The sequence below is a fragment of the Thalassophryne amazonica genome, chromosome 18, assembly GCF_902500255.1.
Source record: "Thalassophryne amazonica chromosome 18, fThaAma1.1, whole genome shotgun sequence".
Taxonomy (NCBI): Eukaryota; Metazoa; Chordata; class Actinopteri; order Batrachoidiformes; family Batrachoididae; genus Thalassophryne; species Thalassophryne amazonica.
In genome coordinates, this window is record NC_047120.1 from 53,866,809 (window position 1) to 53,888,590 (window position 21,782).

Genomic DNA, 21,782 nt, shown 5'->3' on the forward strand with positions numbered 1-21,782 from the left:
GAGAACAGAAGTACACCTACAAACAAATCGTGTTTTAAAAAATTACTGTTGTTTTGTAATGTGATATAATCAGTTTATTAAATTAATGTAATAGAATCTTATGTTGGATATATCAAATTTGTTTTTCTGTAAACTGGCTGGCAGAAAAAAAATCACATTTTCATTAAAAGTCTTGTGTGCTTGAAAACATTTGGACAGTAGTAATAGTATTATAACTATTATGATGTATTAGGATATTAGTACTGATATAGTACGGATGCAACAAATGTGTTTTATAGCATTATAAGCAGGTTCATGCCAAAGCATGTGCATACCTGCACACAGCACGTGAGTGTGTTTTTAATTGAGACAGATATGGTTGGAAGGACAGTATTTTTCTGACTGCAGTTTATTGCTGAACCTATATGTGGACACAAGAAAACTTGCAGAACAAATGAAAAAGCGCAGTGGGTGGTGCAGTATTGGTAAGGACAGGGCAGATGCAATGAGAATACGCATGTGAAATTTGAGTATTCAAGGTAAGAACGGTGTAACAACAAACTGCATGTGGTAGAAAGTAGTGTTAGACGATGTGAGAACGTTTTACAGCCTTACAGCATATTTTTTAAGCAGGTTAATATATAACACACAAATTTTACAATTAGCAATTAAACAGCATAAAATTTGAATTACAATTTTACTGGACACACGAAGACATAAATCAGTTTGATTTAAAACATTTTATTTTTTTCATTTTCATCTTCCAGACATCCCATTAGATTTTTGTTGAATAAACTGTTGCAAGCAAGATGTAATCCAATACATTAAACAAATATTGATATGCGAGAACTGAATACTTATACTGGATTTGAACGTGATATTAAAGGAGATTTAAAAATTAAGATGCATTGTTTTCAAACAGCTTATTTTCCAGTGCAGGCTGAAATGCCGTGTTCATCTGTAAATTAGTGGTGTATTTATTTTTTGTTTCATTGCTAACCTTGTTTGTAAACCAGGTAATGCCCTATACTAAAAAAAGAATAGTTGAACCAACTTTAAAAAACATTACGATTGGTGAACTTAAGTTTGTTAGAGTTGATCTAACTTGCTAACTTAATTCAAACAACTTAATTCATTCAGGTTTTACCAACTGTAACGCTTTTTTAAGTTGATTCTTTTTTCGGTGTATAATCGTGCCTCTCTCATAATGTTAAACTTTACTGACTGGATTAATAAGTTTTATCTTATCATGGTTACTTGTATCTTCATAGTAATTGTATCTTCTCTTGTGTGTATATTTAAAAGCTAAATCTCCTAATCCATAGGAATATATAATACATTTTTCAATGTATTTAAGGTGCTATAGTCTGTTTCAGTATAGCTGCAAATATAGTGGGTTAAATGGCAACTATTTTTCTGAATTTTCCTTTAAGTGTTAAGGCTAACACCAGAAAATAATAGCAATAGATTATTACAATTTCCCTGAGCCAAAGCTGACATCTTTAAACATCTTATTTTAGTTAAATAACTGCCCTGATTCAAAAGATACTCAATGAAACAAATAAAAATTTAAAAAGCTACAACCACAGGATGACTGAAATTTAACTGGAACATCGACACCACATTGATACTGAATGTAACCCCAATGGAAATATCATGAGAAACAGCCAAACTGCAAAAAAGAAGGAATCAGCTTTTTATTATAAAATCTCAAACAATTCAATGAAATAATTTAAGTCACCGTATAGCCATTTATCCATCACATTTAAGCCATGCAGTAAATACAGGATTTCTCAGTTTTGGTCAAGTATAGTTCATACCGAAGCAGTTTTTCTTTTCTTTTTTTTTTCTGGGGGATGGGGGGTGAAGGCGCAGGTAACTTATTAAAGTGGAACATATACTGGCTTCAACAAATATGGATTAGAATTCAAATACTTTGAAAAGCAGTGGATTAGATTATCAAACCAGGTTGCTGAGTAATTATGAACTGAATGGTTTCACCTCTACAGTATATCATAATGGCTTATCATCTGGGGGGTTGTAACGGTAAAGTCCACTTTCATTCCTCACACACTTTATTGTGACAGTAACCGCATCTATTTCCATGATGTGGACATACAAATAAATCTTACATCTGTCAACAAAGTGGAAAAAATAACAACTTTAAAAAATAAAGGCTTCCAGAACATTGACATTCCAATCAAACTGGGATTTGGAAAGAAGAACTGATAAGAACATAAACTGCACTGACGTTACAAACACCCCATTTGTTTGTCATGAATAACAAAAATATCTTAATATAAAAATATGACAATCCACTAGACTACAGTGTAATTAATGTCTTACGTATAGATTTGTCCTCTAAACGTGCCGTGCAGCCCTGATCTTAGAGAATACCTTTACTTTTAATTTTAACCTCAACTGCTGAATGTATATATTAACAGAAAACAATGCAGATGTGTTAAAATAATGTTACAAATTGGTTTTACCAATACAATAAAAGCAAATCAATTTATTAGTGTTTTGATGGGAGATTTTGTTAATTCCGTCAGACTGAGATGCACAATCAAGAAGCCTTTCACTTCTGTCTGGGTTTGTAGGGCTTCCCAAAGCGAAGCCATGAACTGAAATCATACAATCTGCTTGGAAAATTCAAAATTGCTCTGATTTCACCGTTCCAACATTCCCATGAACACTATAAGCTGACGCGGGAATGATGTCATCCTTCACTGTCCGACACAGGAACCAAACAGCGACATTTCAGAGTTCTCAGTTCCGCACCGCAAGCTGGCATACATACAGATCTGTCTTCATGGCTGTTAGTAGTCAATGCTACGGATGGCGGCAATGGTGGAGGCCAGACGACGAGGCAGCGGTTTGGCCGTTTGTCTGTAGTCTTCAGGTTTGGCCCTCAGCAGGGTAACAATCTGCTGCAGAGCACGAGACGGCTGCAGCCCCAAAGCGTCCATCACATTACTCAGATAGTCTGTGGGACACAAAGAAAATCCAGCTCATATAAATTTATCCAAACATATCAGCTCAGAGCCATCATTCCAATTCACAGTAGACCCAAATCAATAGTCTGCCCGGGCTGCAAATTCTGGACAAATCCTCTGTCCTTCAGGCAGGTCAATAATACACAACAATATGCATGAATTGGCATGTCTAATGTAAAATAGAATATATATAATATAATGCTGACACTGTGCATGCACACCATTTTCATTGATTTCACGCACAAAATATTCCAAGTTCCATTCCAGCTTTATCCCATTTGTGCAGCTAAAATGTGTTACACTTTTCAAATTTGACATGTTCACATTTTAATGAACAACCAGTGTTATTTTCAAATAGGCCGAATCAACTGGAACGAGAATTTGTTTCTGGGAGTTTTCTCATGTTGAATCCAATCGCCAATTAGACACACAAAACATAAAAAAAAAATGGCAAATAACTTAACAACAAAAAAAGGATTTTAACTGACTGTAGTATGAATGAATGAAATTGATTTGGAACAATAATAATAATAACAATAATAATGCACAAGAAAAAATGTGTGAACTAAGAAACTATGCTCAAAAAGATAAAATGAAAATATATCAAACACTGTTCTGCAAAGCCATCTCCATTTTTCACTGTATTTACCCCATTTCTCAATGTTAAATTGTAGTCTGTGAAACTCTCGAGTGACCACAAACGTTTCACAATAAGGCTTCTCCAAAATGCCACCATGAACCATTCTAAAGCATAGGTGTTAATGTGAAAGAGGCCGTCAGTAACAAAACCAACAACAGCAAATCAACTATATAAAACAGGAGTTTGACAACAGAAAAAAAAAATGTCTCCAGGAAATTCAATGAAGCTTCTGGGTTGGGATGTAAAAATTAACTGTCAATGTTTAGGGCCCCTTCACACATAGTACGAATGTGGTCGAACTGCGCATGAAGTGCACATGAAGCAGAAATCGTATGCAATACGTATAAAATTGTAGCTGCCTCCAATGACTTGTACACCTGTTGCTACAACTATTTGCGCACACCAGTGGCTGAAAGACAGAGTGTGCGCTGTGAGAGCCCGTTCGATCCCTCTCGCGGCAGGTGTCAGCCAAATTCCAGCTGACACACACGAACATCTAACACTGCTCGCTTGGCACTTAGAAAATGTGAGGCCATTCGCACTATTGGCACAAAAACAGTCAGCAGACAATCACTGTCAAGCTGGATGTGAAATTTTTCTAAGTGCCCCCCGAGTGTGGCTTTGCAAACAGACACAGTGACACGTTGGTATGTGTGCTGCACTGACGGGGTGTGTCTGCCAACAGGAGCAGCTGTGGAGATCTGTGGTTCTGGACGTCAGAGCTGGGGAAGATGTACTGTGTTTGGACGGACATGAACTAACAACTGCCCACTGTGACACACGTGTCTGCTTGCTGTCATCACGTGGACATACATAAAAACATATATCGCTGTTGTAATGGGCTGCATCGAGCACTCACACGGCGCGCACATTGACAGGCTGCCCCAGGTGAAACGGACTGTCAAATCATAACACGCAGCAGGCGATCTGAATGTCACGTCACCCACGTGACCTCTGTTCCACATGACGTGGTGTCTGTCCCGCGGTGCGCTGTCCATAAGATGCGTGTCGGGCAGGACACGCGCGGGAGGCCAGCTGGACACACCGCCAGCAGATGTGGACATGATAAGAGCGCCCTGTTTCTCATTCATGTCATTTCATGACTGACCATGGGTCATCTACAGAGGAACAGACAGATCATATTTGTATTGCCCGCTTGATAAGAGGGATTCAATAAAATGCGGTGTTTTTATATGGTGTGTGCTTCTTCCTAAATATGTCCATGTCCTTCTTGATATCAGGCATTTTCCCACACCTTTTACAGGACAGCGATGGTAGCTCAGTGGTAAAGTTTCTGGCTGGCAATCAGAGTTTTTGGAAAGTGCAGGTTCGAATCCCATGGGTGGCATGTATTTTTTTTTTTTTCACAGTAGCTGCGCGATGTGTTCCCGCATGCACAAACCATTGCAGCATCATCTTTCACGCCTGCCCATCGGCTCAATGTTTTCCTGATTCGCTCATACAAGCTGTTCTGCCGTGATTCACCCTGAGTTGTACTTATTCGTACTATGTGTGAAGGGGCCCTTAAGAAAACTCCATCAAGACAGCTATTAAGAACACATCTATCAAAAACTATAATAAAAGCTGCACTCTCAGGAATTTTACAGCAGGTAAAACCTTTTTGCCATTTCTCATCCTTTACCAGTAACGTCAAACAAAAGTAGCTCATTGTGAGATGACGCTAAAGACGTGTATTTGTCTATGACAGCGGTGTGGATGCCGTACCAATATCCGTGGCCAGCTGTTTTGTGGAATGGCTGCCGAGTTGAGGCATGAGCAGGATGAAGTCACAGTAAGTCTGCATGGTGGCACGAGCAATGGAGCCCAGCCAGTAATCTGCAGTGTTGTCCAGCTCAGGGAGGTCATCACCTGTGAAACATGGCAGGAAACAAAAGGAGGTGGAGTGAGATAAAAGTGACTTTTTTAAGATATGTGGTGAATTAACCAATGATGATGTGCCAAAGATGGGCTGGATTTGAGAGAGAGAGAGAGAGAGAGAGAGAGAAGGAAACCACTCCAATGGCCCATTTATGTTTAGATACAATTTATCTCTTTGGCTAGGACAGGAACAAGGACAAGAGCTCAATATGTTAAGTCGGTGTATGGTTTTATAGTAGAAACGATAATGAAGTCTGAATTTTAGTTGTGTAGTGAAAAACTGGTGTTTAAAAAAAATGGTAGATGGTCTATTTGTATAGCAAAATACTGCCACGTCATAACTGGTATACTATGTATTGACCCCCCCCAAATTCCAAAAGGATACATCCTCTAGGCTTCTCCAATACACCACCAAGACATGGTTCCAATCTGATGAGAAGTTCTTTTAATTACTGCATGGAAATGAAAATAATAATGGCATCTCCAGTGGCCCTACTGGATAACCAACAATGGCCATTTTCGAAAGGAGCTTTCCTCTCACCTCCTCAATACCCCACCAAGACATGGATCCGATCAGACAAAGTGTTCTTTATGTATTGTACAAAAGCGAAATTAAAGATGGAGTCAGTAGCACTCATATTGGACACTGGATGATGACCATTTTGAAAAGGAACCTTACTCTGGCCTCCCCCAATTAACCATAAAGAAATGGTTTCAATCCAATGAAGTGTTCATAAATGAAGGTGGGCCAAAAGGTCATTAATAATAGAGGAAATTATAACATCTGACACATACAATTCTACTGGATTGAAAAATTAGGAACAGATTCCCATCTCTACTCTGTTAATCTCTGAACAAGAAGAACAGATGTTTGCTTGGCCAAAGCGCTTTGTAGGCCTGATCATTAGGCAAAATGATCACCAGGGCAAATACTGGAAACAGTGTATCTGGAAGATGCTCAGTAACCTTGTAATGGAGGAAAGGGGAGCTTTCCAGCATGTAGGGCCATCTCAAGTGCCGGATCCACCTGTGACACAAATGGCTCCAAATGGAGCGGCAGAGACATCAGGTACTGTCCTATCTGGGAAGAGAAGACCAGCATTAGTTTGATTTGTTAAGTGTTTGACCCCCATTACAGATGTTACACTTGTGCCAAATATGTAGAAAGACAACAGTGTGAAAACGGTCTAAGTGCTGTTACACAATGCAAAACCAACTATCAATATTAAGGGCCCCTTCACACATAGTGCGAAGTTTTGTCAAATATGGCGAAACAGCGCGGAACACTTCAAATTAGTGCACCACAAAACATCGCGCCGACAGGCAGGCATGCACGATCCTGGTGCGAGAGTTCGTGCACACAACTGTGTCTTTTGAGCATGAACAGTGTGAGGTGCACCACATCGCACCGCTTATGTGGAATAAATAAAAAATAAAAACCAGCCAGTACCTGTGGGACCACATCGCGCTGCTTATGTCGCATAAATATAAAATAAAAAAAACATACCACCCACGGGACTGGAACCTGCACCTTCCAAAAGCTCTGATTGCCAGTCAGAAACTTTACCACTGAGCCACGGAGCTGTTCTTTGAAAGCTGCGGGAATCTGCCTCATATCAGGAAAGACATGGAAGTATTCCAAAAAAAAAAAAAAAAAAAAAAAAATTTAAATCTCACACCATATAAAAACACCGCATTCATCAAGCGAGCAATACAAATCCGTTTATTTCCTCTGTAGATGACCCATGGTCACTGACATACAGTCATGAAATGACACAAATGAGAAGCAGTGGGCTCTGATCATGTCCACATCTACTAGTCCAGTGCGTCCAGTTGCCCCATGCGCGTTCTGTCCGACACGCGTGTCTTGTGGATGGCGCACTGCAGCACAGACACCGCGTCATGTGGGTGATGTGACAATCAGATCGCCCGTTGCGTGTTGTGATCTGATGGTCCGTTTCAACCTGGCAGGCTGTCAATGTCCGCTCCATGCGCGCTGCAGTTTGTCGCCACGGCGATATATGTTTTTATTTATGTTTATGTAAGTACAGTAATCAGACACACACGCCTCACAGTGGACAGTTGTTAGTCCATGTCTGTCCAAACACAGTAGGTGTTGTCCAACTGGGATGTCCAGAATGACAGATCCCCACAGCTGCTTCTGTCGGAAGTTACACCTCATGTCAGTGTGTGTGTGTGTGTGTGTGTTTGCAAAGTCACACTCGTGGGGAACTTAAATAAATTTCACTGCAGGTATGACAGTGATTGTCTGCAGACTGTTGTCGTGCCAAGAGTGCGAATGGCCACACATTTTCTAAGTGCCATGCAAGCGGTGTTAGATGTTTGTTTGTGTCCAGGTGACACGAACAAACAATAGGCCGGCACCTGCTGCGAGAGGTCTGCTGGTGTGCGCAAACAGTTGTAGTAACAGGTGTACGAGGTGTTAGAGATAAGTACGATTCTACACGATTTGCATATAATTCCTGCTTCGTGTGCACTTCGACCAAACTTCGCACTATGTGTCCTAAGATTAGTCACAATGACTCACATTTGTGATGTACTCTTGTGGAGAGAGGCTGAAGGTAGGAAGGTCTTCTGTGTAGCTGTCTCCAAAACTAGGTGCCTCTTGACTCTGGCGTGGATGAACCACAATAGTATGACATCAAAATCAGACACACACACACACAATCCAAATGTGTTCAAAGACACACTCGAACTACATCAATCAGAACTGAAAAATAAAATAATCAGGAAAGTTGATGCTTGCTCACCTCCATCTTGGAGACGAGGCAGAGTTGATGTTTGATCTGCAGGAAGACGGAGTCGAAGGCAAGCTGGTTGGCTTGCTGGTTGAGTCTGATTAGAGCTGTTCTGGATTCAGCTAAAAGGCTGGAATTACCCGTGCCCTTCTCCTGCAAGACCAACAGAAGCTGATGCATGAAAGCAGCTGCAGCAGGTAAGTGATAAGAAACTACTTACTAAGATATAACAGGATTAATTGGCATTCTTGCACAAGAAGTGCTGTTTCGTACCTTCAAAGAATACAGGACCTCCAACAGACTGCTGTATTCTGCCATATTGCCCCTTTGAAGGTAGTTGTACTCTTGCCAGGGATTCTTGGTCGCACTCTTTCTCTCTGTGGCGCTCACCTCCTGGATGCCTGTGAGGCTGCGGGGGCTGTACGATTCAGACAGGTACTTACCTGCTGTGCCCAGGATCCTAAGGAAAGCAACAATCACAGACACTTAAAAAAGTGACAACTGGATCGATATGACATTCAAGTGACAAAGTTTTTCTTACTTATTTGACAGCTGCTGCTCGAAGGCTCCACACTGTCTCAGTAACTCCCCACAAGTTGCAATAATCCTGCAAAGCACAATGGTGTGCAACATGGAAATCATTCCGCATACTGTAACACTCAGCAAACTACAGTTCTGTGAATAAACTGGGATACCCAAGAAACATTCTAGCGTAGCAGCACTGCTACAGTTTAGGTTTTGGTGGCTACATTTTTGGAGCTGCCACGCTTCCAGCGGCAGGACTGCTTGCTGCTCTGCGTGGCTTGGCAAAAGTGAGGGAGTGTCAGTTCAACTCACGCTGGTTTTGAAGATGGTAAAAATTTTGCTGACCTCGGTCAAACTCCGAGCTGCCTGGGCTTGCTTCGTGTTTGGCTCAGTTTGTTGCTTGGTGTGGGCTTAGGGCACTGAATAATTTTGGTATCTAATTTTCACAAAAAGTATTATGCTGTGCTATCCCGAGTTCAGGTGGAAGTGTACAATGAAGTTCACCCAAAATTAAGCAGAGCTCCACGAGACATTCTTCAGGTTATCTCATTAAGTGGGAAGTCTGAGTGAAGGGAAGGAATTCAGGACCGGTACTGGAATATTAGCCTCAAATGCTAGAATTTCCCTTTTTTATTCATGTCTGTATGCTTTTCTGAAGTCTGATCGAGCCCTTGGGAGCGGAGGAAGAAAAAAAAAAACAGAATTTGGCAGATTGGTGAAAAAAAATTCAGGAGGGGGGGAATAAAATGAAACTAATAAAACAAAATTTTAAAAAGTTGTAGTTTGACCCATTACGGCATGAAAGATCGGCAAACAGCCAGGTATGAGAGATGCTTAAAATCCATAGCTTCCTTGGCTGCACCTATTCCTTTAAAAATGTCTTGGTAAATCCCAGGATAAAGATGATGTTCACTATAACTGCATAAAAACACAAATCACATTTTCTCAGATTTACCTGACACAGTTCTGAAAGGCTGTCCAGTCCTCCTGGAAAACAGATGAATTTGGCATTTCCTGCAACTTGCACTTCTTCCTGATTGACTGCAGCGTCGTGGAGAAGTCCGTCGTATACCTAAAACAGTGTAAAAACATTCCATACAATAATTCAAAGATATCCCCAGAGGTTAATATGGCTTGTGACAGAGTGAGAGTTACTTGGTAAAGAGGGCTTTGAGAGCTTTTAGGAGGCCACACACAGCGAGTCCATCAGTGAGTCTGACGCAGCGGTCCACAGCAGAACTGGCCAGTCCAAACAACTTGCCAACAGAGTGACTCAACTCTTCAACACAATCAATTACCTCCCCATGTTCCTGAGTGGAAGAGAAAATATGGAGGGCATTAAACAAATGGCAGCAACAAGAAAACCTATAAGTTGCACCTTTTTCTGCATTATGAGCAGTGATGCCGGTAACGCATTACTTAGTAACGCGTTACTCTAATCTGACCACTTTTTTTTTAGTAACGAGTAATCTAACGCGTTAATCTTTCCAAATCAGTAATCAGATTAAAGTTACTTCTCTATGTCACTGTGCGTTACTATTATTTTTCATTGTGGGTCGATAGCAGCATTAAACTTGGTCTGTGGGCAGGAGGTCGGGGTTCGACTGAACGTCCCACTTTAAGCGAGCTGTGAGCTTTTCAGCCGCGGTTTTTTGCAGCTGCTCGACTCGTCGTCTCCTCTTAAAGCACGGTGATCAGGACACCTGCACTGAGCTTTACAAAGACATTTTTATACTTTTTTCCTCCTTTATTTAGAGCTGAGCCGCTCCGTATCGTCTTGTTAAAAACAGCTGATCCTCCGCGACGCGTCAACAACTAACAGTATTTTCCACTCAAATGCACCTAAACTCTCTTTCTGAGGACCACATGATGTGAAAACACAATAAAACTTTCTTACCTGTAAATCTGGTCACGTTTTCTGCATAAATAAATGTTATCCATTCTTTGTGCTCAAACGCCAAAGTAGGGGCGAATCCAGATGGAATGGGGGCGTGGGGGAGGGATGTGCCCCCCTCACAACACCCCTAGATTAAAGGTCCAGTTTTGAAGCCTTTTTTTACTACCAATACTAACTACTAATACTACTTAAAATAATATTAATTTCGACAAGTAAAATATTTAGAGAGAATTTAAATGTTAGAAAAATGCTAGAATGAATTTAATAGTTACATTTATAAACAATGTAGGTTCGAAATTGCAAGTTTTACTGTCACAGTGCTGTCAACAGTTAAATATGAGGTCAAGCAAGAGGTCTTTATTTTACTTTTTAGAAAACAAGTATTTATTTTCATTGAAGTCAAGAAAGGGTGACTATAAACTAAGTTTTGGCAAAACAGGTATCATTGTCATGTTGAGGTGGCAGAGGGTTGTTGTCGGCAGCTGGGAAAAGTAACTAAAAAAGTAACTAGTAATCTAACTTAGTTACTTTTACAATTGAGTAATCAGTAAAGTAACTAAGTTACTTTTTCAAGGAGTAATCAGTAATTGGATTACTTTTTCAAAGTAACTGTGGCAACACTGATTATGAGCTCTTTAATTTGAGATTTTTGTGCATTCTTGTGTATTTTTTATTACTAGCACTGATTCGTTTATTTTGTTTAGTGCTTTGATTCTTGGGAAACTTCTATATAAATAGTCACTATAATTACTATTGTTAGTAACAAACTTGTGTATTTTCAGTATATAAGTCACACGGCCCCCCAAACTAGCAAAAAAACAAAACAAAACAAAAACACAACTTATACTCTGGAAAATATGGTATATAAGTTGCACGAGTGTGTAAGTCACAACTTTTTCTATATGTGGAATTCACTTTGTAAAACAGTGTTTCCCTCTGGTTGAGTTTAAAAAGGACAGTAACTCAGTGTTGCACATGTGCACACCACAGTCTGTGCTGTTTTACAGAAAGATTATTAAATTCCAAAAACAAGCAAGATGAACAAATAAACATGTATTGGGCAATTTACTGGATGTTACTTGATGTGGTTTGGATAGAAGAAATCGTCAGATGGAGGATTGCTGGCCCATACCAACATGGAAGACGCCATGTGCACACCACAGCTTGGGCTGTTTCTTAATAATACCAATTTTAAATTCCCAAAAAATAAGATGGACAAATAAAGACGCACTGGTCAACATATTGGATGGATTGTTGGCCCACAGTACTGGAAACACTATAAGAAAAATGTGAGTCCATTTTGATTTTTTTTTTTTTCTTTTCAATAAAGCTCTTTAATTTGGGATTTTTATTATTGGTGCTAATTGTTTTTATTATTAGTGTTTTATTGTGTTGAGTGCTTTGGTTCCTGGAAAAGCTCTATATAAATAGTTATTATTAATAGAGAACACCTTTTTGGTGTGTGTGTGTGTGTGGAGGGGGGGGGGGTTAATAAGTCGCACTGGTGTACCTCTCAAAAACAGCAACTTCTACTCTGGTAAATACAGTAAATTCAATTTTTAGTTTTTGTATCCATTTATATGGTATCTAACCAAAGGTACAGCGCTGATCTGGATGAGGAGGTGAGATTCCTCCAGGTCTCCATACTGCAGCTGGTAAGGTTTGTAGGGGTCATACAGCGCACACACTAATTCATTCACCTTCAGCAGGTTAGTCTCACCTGGAAGAAGCAGAGAGAATGTAACACAGTGTCTCTGTTTGCAGTGTCTCTGGCTGTCACAGTTCGAGTTCATACAGACCCAGGTGTGGCAGCATGGCAGCCTCTAGGCTGTGTCCAAAGGTAGATGTGGTGTGGTGGAGCTCCAGCAGGGTGTCAAGCCGCTGCTCCTGGGCTGCACGCTCCATAGCTGTCCCCAGGCACACAGCAATAGATGGGACCATGGCCCCCAGAGTCTGGATCAGTAACACCGTCACCACCTCATACGGGTTCTTGAACACCTGACAGGGATTACAAGAAACTTTTAGTAGCGTGAGCACAGTATACACTGTCTCTGAAAATGAGACTGTCAGTAAGGGACTCATTCCTATTTTAAGTAAAAGAACGAGCTCCTCATTGACAGCTGACTTGTGTGGAACTATGCGCGAAAGTTGTCGCCAAAGAGGAAAGAAGGCTAAGGTAAGTCACTGACTGTATGATCGGTCATTTTAAAAAGTTTCTTTACATTTGCTGAGGTAAACATGCACGTATGTACCTCTGGTGGACACATCTAATAAAATTTTTGCCCATTCAGTGCTACAAGAAGTGATTTACTTTGAGGTTGCCCCATAGGCTTATGTTGTATAGCTGTTTAGCCTTTGATGGTGTTCGTGTTCAATCTCAACACTGGAGTGATCATCATTGTTCTTGTACAGAGCGAAAAGCTGAAGCCCAAAACATCTAGGTTGAAAAATCCCAGTGTTCCCCTTTAATTGCTGAATAGCAGTCTTCAATAGTACTGATGTCAGTCCTGTTACTGTAGCCTCCCCTCAACATTTATGGGCCCATCATTACAGCCAAAGCATTATAAAATGTTCCAATATGTTCAAATAAAGTGTTAATGTTGTTCGATCCCTTTTCTAAAACATAGCTAGTTAAGCACATACAGTTTCTGGGAGGTATTGGTTCTGACCTGGCTGCTCCACTGGACCTGAGCGTGCCATGTAGACAGCAAGGTGTCATAGAATTCAGAGAGCTGCTGATTCAGACTGAGCTCACTCTGAGAGAGATCCTGCCACATACTCACCAGATGACCCTGGAGATGCCAAAACACAGTTACAGTCACGTAAAACCAAATAACAACGTTTAGGGCCTCTTCACACATAGTGCCAATTTGGTCGAATTGCTCATTAAGTGCACATGACACAGGAATCAAATGCAAACGTGTAATTTCATAGCTGCCTCCAATGCCTCGTACACCTGTTGCTAAAACTACTTGCGCACACCAGCGGCTGAAAGAGTGTGGAATCCTGTGGGTGACATGTATTTTTATTTTTTTTTCAGCTGAGCGATGTGTAACCCACATTGCGCAGCTGCTGGTGAAAAGCTGCTGTGTTTCGCGTGCACGGAACCATCACAGCATGCCCGCTGGCGTGCAGGATGTGTGACGAGGCCTTTAAGATTGGAAATGTGGCACTTACCTTCTGACACTTATAACAATATGCAAGCAGCTGTGGCATTCTATCAATCTCTGTGAAGACTTTGACAAACAGCTTGGCTTGCTCTGCAAAGAATCCATGCAAAGTTGTGTAAACCTCTGAGAAGAACTGCTACACAAATTATAGATAAAACAACCTCAAACCTCATTGTACACTGCAGAGAGCTAGAGTACTATTCCAGGAGGATCTTCTCTTACCTACTGACATGGAGTTGAACGCTGACACAATCTGGGGGCTGGCCAGAGCTTCCAATCTGTTCTTCAGAGCCTCCAGATGAATACACTTTTCAGAGTAGTCAGGCGTGTCCACCAGCATGGCCAGACTGTTCTGCATGCTCGTCAACTTGGAGGAGATCACAGCAAGATCCTGGAATAAGAACGGAACAGACCTAAGGCTAACCATTTCACCATCTGGAGACAGAGTTAAGTTTAACCACTTCACCATTTGGACACAGAGTTAAGATTAAACATTTCACCCTTTGGAAACATAGTTAAGGTTAAGCATTTCACCTTTTGGAGACAGAGTTAAGTTTAACCACTTCACCCTTTGGAAACAGACCTACATTTAACCATTTCACCTTTTGGAAACAGAGTTAAGTTTAAACACTTCACCCTTTGGAAACAGATCTACATTTAACCATTTCACCTTTTGGAAACAGAGTTAAGTTAACCATTTCACCCTTTGGTAAGCCAGTCACAGGAATGACAACGCAGTTGAATGAATGAATGACATCACAATTGTGATTTATCAATTATCACTTTGTTTTTACCTTACAGTACTTGATTGCTTTGAGAAACCTTCTCAACTCCTTTCACTAATTTTTAGCAGTCAGAACTTTCCACCACAGTGTTTGTGTCATGAAAAGATGCTGAAAATGTTATTTTTGCTTGCAGGGGGTATAATAACCTATTCATATCAAAAACAAAACTCATGAGTTTCTGAAAATATTGAGTAAAAAGCTGTGAATGAAGCAACATTTGGATCAATTAATAACCAGATCCAGGAATGAATTAACACATGGGCATGTGTCTGAGCTGAAGACCAGAAATGCAGAGTCACACGAGACACCCAGAGTCCACCAAAATATTGTGGAGAACACACTATAACAATGAATACCTCCACCAGCAACTACACACCTGGAGTTTCCTTCATTTACAGCATGTGTTACAGCAACTTGACAAACCCAAGAGGACATGATAACAAGGAATGTGGTATTCAAAGTACATTTATTGTCCAGAATTAATGCTGATAAAATGTGCATCATTCTGTTTCTACAACTCGGCATGAATCACATTCATGTCACATGCCAGGGAAACACAGACAGCAGAAATGATTCACTGGGCTTTTGGTTGTCTTTCAAACATCAATGAGTTTAACAATTTCTTTAACATTAAAATGAAAATGTTTTAATTTTTTTTAATGTATAAGAACTGCAAATATTTAAGACATGAGAAATGGAACAATAGATTCCCTCATTTTCATTTTTTAACCTGTGCTGAATGTGGACAAACATTTTGTACCTGTGTTTTGAAGGTCTCCTCGATGTCTGCACTCAGCGTGCTCCATTTGTCTGCCTCCTGTAGCGCTTCGGCTGCCAGCTGCATGCGACTCTTCACCTGATCTATCTCCACCAGAACCTGATGAATGGGACACGCACACAGAAGTATGTGGACTAGAACATAAAAGCTCTAAGGAATTTCAGTCTGCTTCCAGAGTAATTTATTGTGTCATGATTTCTAGAAGAACACAGAGTAAACACTTTTTTTTTCTACCAGTTGTGAGCAAAGAAGAGGATTTATGGGACTATGTGCAGACCTGCATGGACTGGACAGTGTCCTGCTCAAACTTCTTGATGTCCTCTTTGACCAGGACCATTTGCTCCTTGAGGAAGGAAGCCTCCTGTTTCAGAGCTTCCACATCTCGCAGCACTCGGGGCATATTCTGCAGGGCTTGACTGCTGCTCTCTGCAAACACACATACAGACATTCACCCACACATATCCCCAAAAATGTAGACGAAAAGGACACACTTTGGCTCTCTACGTCCTCTTTTAATGTCCTTTAAGAAGGCAAATGAAAAGTGTACCACATCTCATCATAAAGCTTCCAAATAATGTACCTTGTACTACCTAAGCATGGTGGCTTAGACATTAGTGTTCATTCACAGCAAGAAGATCCTGGTATCACTTCCCACTTGGTCTTTTCTGTGTGGAGTTTGCATTGCTTTCCCCATGTTTGTGTGGGCTGGGTTCCTTCCGGATGCTAAGGCTTCATCCCACTTCCAAAGAGATGTTGGTTTGGTGAAGTGGAGATACTGATATATACATTTTTTTTTTTTAAATGCATTGGCAGCCACTTTGTTACATCACTCAGCATTTGCATGTGTAGGCTAACAGTGACCAGCAGGAGGTGCTGTGCAGTGACTTAAAGACAATCTAGCAAGAGGCCTTGCATTTTGGCTTTGTGAGGGACCCAATGAGGGACAAAGCCACATAGGTTACACACAAAATAGACTTGATGAGTGCAAAATGAGTGTGGTATTACTACTGTTTTAAGAATGTTTAATTTTCACTGCTGCTGCACTTTGTGTGAAATCATAGTCATATTGATGACAATATTGCAAATGACAATTTGCCCATATTGTACAGCCCTATTGTTAACTAGCTGAACACAGCATTTAAAAAAATACTTAAAAGGTGCAAATATATATATATATATATATATATATATATATATATATATATATATATATATATATATATATATATATATATATATATATATATATTCTCCACTCAGATTGCAATAGCCAATCACAGATTAGCCTTTCTGTCCATCATTTTCCTGTATTTTGGCATGCTTGGAGCCAGAAAGTTATGTTGGATCCTAAAGGATCCAAAAAGGCTAGGACCAAAAGTTATATTGGATCGGTTCCCACTGACCAACAGCGTTAGAGCTTACTGCCAACAGCTAGCCAATCAGAGCGCGGCATACAAAGGTCAGGAACTAGCTGACAGACGCTGGTTGAAAAAATGGCAACAAACATGTCAACATCAGCAGAAAATCGTCTGCCAGCGAGGTTTACTGAGTTCACAGAGGAGGAACTGGTGGAAATATTGAACTCCAAGGATGCCAAAAACGCTAAGAAGGTAGACAAGTAGTGTTGGGCGAAATGAAGCAAGGCTCCGAAGGCTGTATCGAGCAAAACGGGGTGTGTCAAATGAAGCCCCACTTTGAGGCCTGTATCAAACCATGTGACCACAGCTAAACGAGGCCTCGTTTTCTGAAACCACGTGACTGCTTCGTTGAGCGACTGGATTCGCTGAAAAGCGCTCGAAAAATGCAGGAAACGTTTGGTGCTTGCCCGGTCCAGTGCGTGGAGGAGAGTGATTGACAGCAGCATCAGCATTAAAAATGAAACCTACAATGGAGCCATCCAAAAGGTGCAAGACATCTCCAGTTTGGGAACATTTTGATTTAATATCTCCCAATATGGTAAACAATATAAATATAATAAACAAACAACCATATACAACATTTGTATACAGATATATAAATATACATATAAGGAGAGAGAGTGTGTTCAGGCTGGTCTTTCAAAGAAAAATCTTACTATGTTATTGTAGGTAAAGTGCTGGCTTTGCCTAAAGGAGCTGTCTTACAGCAACAACACAACATCAATGTTGCGACACTATCGTGCGGTACATGAAAATGTACAGCCACAGCCCAGGCCAAGTAATGTATTATCTCTGAATATATATATATATATATATTTTTTTTTTTTTTTTTTTTTTTTTTATAATTCCTATTAAACAACTAATTGATGTTTCCATTTGTGTAGGTAACAGAAGGCATGCTGTGGATGAGGCCCTGATCAAAATGGTGGTGAAGGACCTACAACCCTTTCCAGTGGTGGAGGGTGAGGGCTTTCGCGAACTTGTTCAGGCCCTTGATCCAACTTACAATATTCCAACCAGACATGTAGCATAAGCTGTATGTCTCAGATATTGGTGTTGGGATGTTTTTTTAGCAGTATTACATTGACTCATTTGTCTTTTTCCTTTTCCAGTGTCTTAAGGCTATGGTGGAAGAAAAGTACCATTCTGAGAAGGAAAAAGCAGCAGAAGAAGTACAGAAGGCTGCAGCTGTGTCTTTAACTGCTGATATGTGGCCTTCCATTAATATGGAAGCCTATCTCTGTGTAACGTGCCACTATATCACAGAAGAAGACACCATCAAGACCACCTCGCTAGGTGTGGAGCACTTCCCCCTATCACACACTGCGGACAACCTGGCTCAAGCAAAGCTAAAAATGATGGATGAGTGGGGCATTAAGGGGAAAGTGAGGTGTCTGGTAACTGATGCTGCCTCTAACATGATTGCCTGTGCTAAGGCACTGCAGGTGAGGCACAGCATATGCATTGCCCATAGCCTCAATCTTGTTGTAAAAAAGTCATTTGAGCAGGTCCCAGTTCTGTCAGACATCAGATCAAAAGCTCGGAAAATTGTTACATATTTTAGAACAAGCACAACCGCAAAAGAGCGTCTAGGCCAGATGCAACTGTCCCTGGGAAGACCAAAAATGAAAATGATTACAGAGGTTGAGACCCGGTGGAACAGTACCTCTGAATGCTGCAGCGGCTCTTTGAGCAGTGTGAAGCTGTTGCTGCTTCCTTGACCTCCCTCTCCACTCACATTTCTCCTCTGACATCACAAGAATTCGATATCATTGAGGAAACAGTGGGGGTATTGGGCCCTTTCCACCAGGCCACAGTGGAAATGTCAGAAGAAAAAAAGAGTGTCAGGCTCCAAAGTCATTCCACCCATGAAGATGCTGCACTACACCATTAATAATGAAGCACAAAATACAAAAAGTGAACCTGCAAAACAACTGGCTGAAGGGTTAATCCTGCAACTTCGGGACCATTTGGGGATTTTGGAGGGTCAAAGTGTCCTAACCCTGGCAACGCTGCTGGATCCGAGGTTTAAACTCTTGGGCTTTCACAGCCCCCAGAAAGGGAATGAGGCTGTGAAAGGACTGCATATGGAGTGTGCTGCTGTGGTAAACCAGCAGCGCACTCCACAAATGCCATTAACCTCTGCTGATGCCACTGCAGCAGATGTACCATCAACATCCAGTTCAGGCAAGTCTTTATCTAATGTGATGTTTAATTGTGACTGTATTACTGTTATGTACTATTTTGTAGGTTGTAGTAACCTATGGCAACTTCTGGACTCTACAGTCAGCCAGAACAGTGGAACAACCAGTGCTGATGCTGAGGCGATTGTAGAGTTCCAGCGATACATGGGGGAAAAAACATCACGCGAAACCAGGACCCGTTGATCTACTGGCGAGATCACAAATTTCTGTACCCTCGTCTGTACAAGCTTGCACTGCAGTTTTTGTGCACACCGGCCTCGTCTGTCCCTTGTGAGAGGGTTTTCTCCAAGGCTGGGGAGGTTACCTCCAAAAAAAGGAACCGCCTGAGCCCCAACAGTGTAAAAACACTCCTTTTCCTCAATAAAAATTAGTAAAGCACACCCTACCCAATCCCAACCTGCCCAGAGTCACACAAGCACATTCCCCCCCTCTCCCTCTCTCACGCACAATCAAGCACTATATAAAATGTTTATAAAAATGAAAATATATTTTGGCATATCAGTGCAAGTAGATAAAAAGACTATTATTAAATGCAATTGGCTGGAAAATGTTCACACATTTACAGCCATCATAATTGTTCACGCACATCACTGGAGTGTCACTAACGTTTACACTAAATACTGAACGAGGCCTCACGTGGCCTAGGGCCACGTTCATGAAGAGATTTACATACATATCCGACACGTGTACCATTGATAGAAGACTTCTTGTCAGTTAATACATGTGGGGTATGGCCTAGTGGATACAGCACTCACCTGCTGTACGGAGATCACAAGTTCAATGCCTGCAGCTGGGATGCAATTTTATGGATTGCTTTAAATTGTTGATTATGGACTTAGCAGTCCCTCTCTCCCCAAAATAGTCTTTCATTGTTATAAATTATTATTTGAAACCACCCATTTAAAAAAATAACATCAATATATCTCTCAAAACTAATATGTCTAGGGCCTTATTTGTTTAATTCACTAAGTTAACGAACAATATTATTCTTGGTTTATTAATTTATTGTTTCAGGTATTTATTTGCACAATTTAAGTTCAAACATCAAATCCAGGGGGTCGTCAGAGTAAATTCATCCTGTGCATTTCTTTCTCCACTTGATGGCAGTACAGCAAACCAAGCGCTGCGTGAGGCCTCGAGACATGTAAAAACACTCCTTTTCCTCAATAAAAATTAGAAACGTTTGATGAAAAACCTCGAGTCTTGAATGGGGCTTCATTTGCCCATCACTATAGACAAGCAGCTACTGACGTTTTAGAAGCATTCATTGCATCAGAATCAATCATATGCTGTTCACAACAAAATAAATTGATCTACTTTACTTGACTCTTTGTTGTTTGCTTAATTTGGGAGGGGGGTGGAGAACATAACAATTGATGGATGGCAAGTCGTCCAACATAGAGAAATATTGGATTCAGAAAAGTTATACCATCCATTATTTGTATAATATTTATTTATTTATTTAAAAGGCGCGGGGGAGGGGGGGGTCTGTGGGAGTCTAGTAAAAAACGTTTTTATTTCCTGGTCACAGTCTACCTGTATGAAAGTATAACTACTGCTATTTGTAATTTCCAACAATTAACGTTGCGTTCACGAACCACCCAGCAGGTGGCAGACACATCTATGGGATATGACAAGCAAAACAAAGTTACTTTTTCGGGTGATCTGGTAATGTTAATCACAGTCTAACCGCTGCTTCTTGATTATATGCTGTTTTTAGGTGGGGAGTTAAAAGATGATCGCGTTGATAGTTTGTGAGTTATTGCTTGCGGACACACACTAACTCACCCTCGATGGCGTTGTTGACTTCCTGGATGAACAACTGCAGTTTCATCACGAGAGTGGCTGCGTGCGTGTCCGCTTTTCCCGGAGTGTCCTTCTGTGCCACCTTGAAGGCCCCGTTCACCCAGTCCTTCACATCAAAATCATCGTCTAGGAATTTGGAGAAATCCATCCAGACGTTTGACTCGCTCCCGGCGAGCCACAAGCTAGTTTTTGCCTACTACCGGTTTCGACACAAATATAAAATAAATAGCCCAGGAAAATGAAATTATCATCACGACTAGATATAATTCCAGCAAAGCAACGGCTTCCTCCAGAGTTGTTGTTTTAAAAAGTTCACGGCATTGAAAGAAAATACGATTCTAAACAGCAAAATATTCGCAAAGCTAGCAATGCTACAAGCCACTTGACAACAACTTCCTGTTTGTGCTTTCTATTTACCGTCCCCGGTAACACATGCCCGCACAAGAACAGGTCCTACAGAATAAAACGTCACCTCCAAAATGTTATTATTCCACCAGATTTGTCGATTATTTAAATTACACATTACACTCAGTTTTTTAAAGTAAAATAAAATTCATAATTCATTTGTTACTGTGATTTAAAAAAGCGTACAATAGTGTATATAAAAAGCACACATCGTGCATAGAAATATAAAAAGTCAGAAATATATAAAAAAAATCAAGAAATATAAAAATGGTCAGGTAATTGACAGTCAGTTTTTTCCATTATTTGCAGACAAAATTTAAAGAGAGGATAATAATGTGCGGGTTAATAAAATATTTAATAATGATTGTTTATTATATGAATTATAAATATAAAACTTTTAATTTAGGTAATGTATAGTTCATAAATTTTAAAATTTCTAAGCAGGGTCAAACACGTTTTATTCCAAGAATTGGCTCAACAAGAGAACAATCTATTCATTATTGAGAAAAAAAACAAAAATACTATATATTTTTATTTTATTA

The 21,782-nt window shown here is 40.4% G+C and overlaps 1 protein-coding gene across 1 annotated transcript; it reads right to left on the bottom strand.

Annotated features, from left to right (window-relative positions):
• Nucleotides 1-1,400: 1,400 nt before the first annotated feature.
• Nucleotides 1,401-21,258, bottom strand: cog7 (component of oligomeric golgi complex 7). The gene is made up of 18 exons (XM_034193896.1): nt 21,017-21,258; nt 20,818-20,984; nt 15,685-15,833; nt 15,390-15,506; nt 14,067-14,235; nt 13,852-13,934; nt 13,344-13,466; nt 12,474-12,672; nt 12,267-12,394; nt 9,933-10,087; nt 9,733-9,849; nt 8,794-8,859; nt 8,526-8,712; nt 8,265-8,405; nt 8,042-8,125; nt 6,460-6,574; nt 5,341-5,484; nt 1,401-2,965 (listed from the first exon to the last, which is right to left on the bottom strand). Exons 2-18 carry the CDS (start codon nt 20,981-20,983, stop codon nt 2,799-2,801), a joined length of 2,310 nt encoding a protein of 769 aa, XP_034049787.1. The 5' UTR covers nt 20,984; nt 21,017-21,258; the 3' UTR covers nt 1,401-2,798.
• Nucleotides 21,259-21,782: the final 524 nt, after the last annotated feature.

What these genes read in the sequence shown, in the direction of transcription:
- cog7 (XM_034193896.1), bottom strand. Translation starts at nt 20,983, where the DNA reads ATGGATTTCTCCAAATTCCTAGACGATGATTTTGATGTGAAGGACTGG. An exon ending in AGGAGACCTTCAAAACACAG is followed by an intron (nt 14,236 to 15,389) that starts GTACAAAATGTT and finishes TTCTTATTCCAG; the next exon opens with GATCTTGCTGTGATCTCCTC. An exon ending in CCCCTTTCCTCCATTACAAG is followed by an intron (nt 5,485 to 6,459) that starts GTTACTGAGCAT and finishes CATGTTTCACAG; the next exon opens with GTGATGACCTCCCTGAGCTG.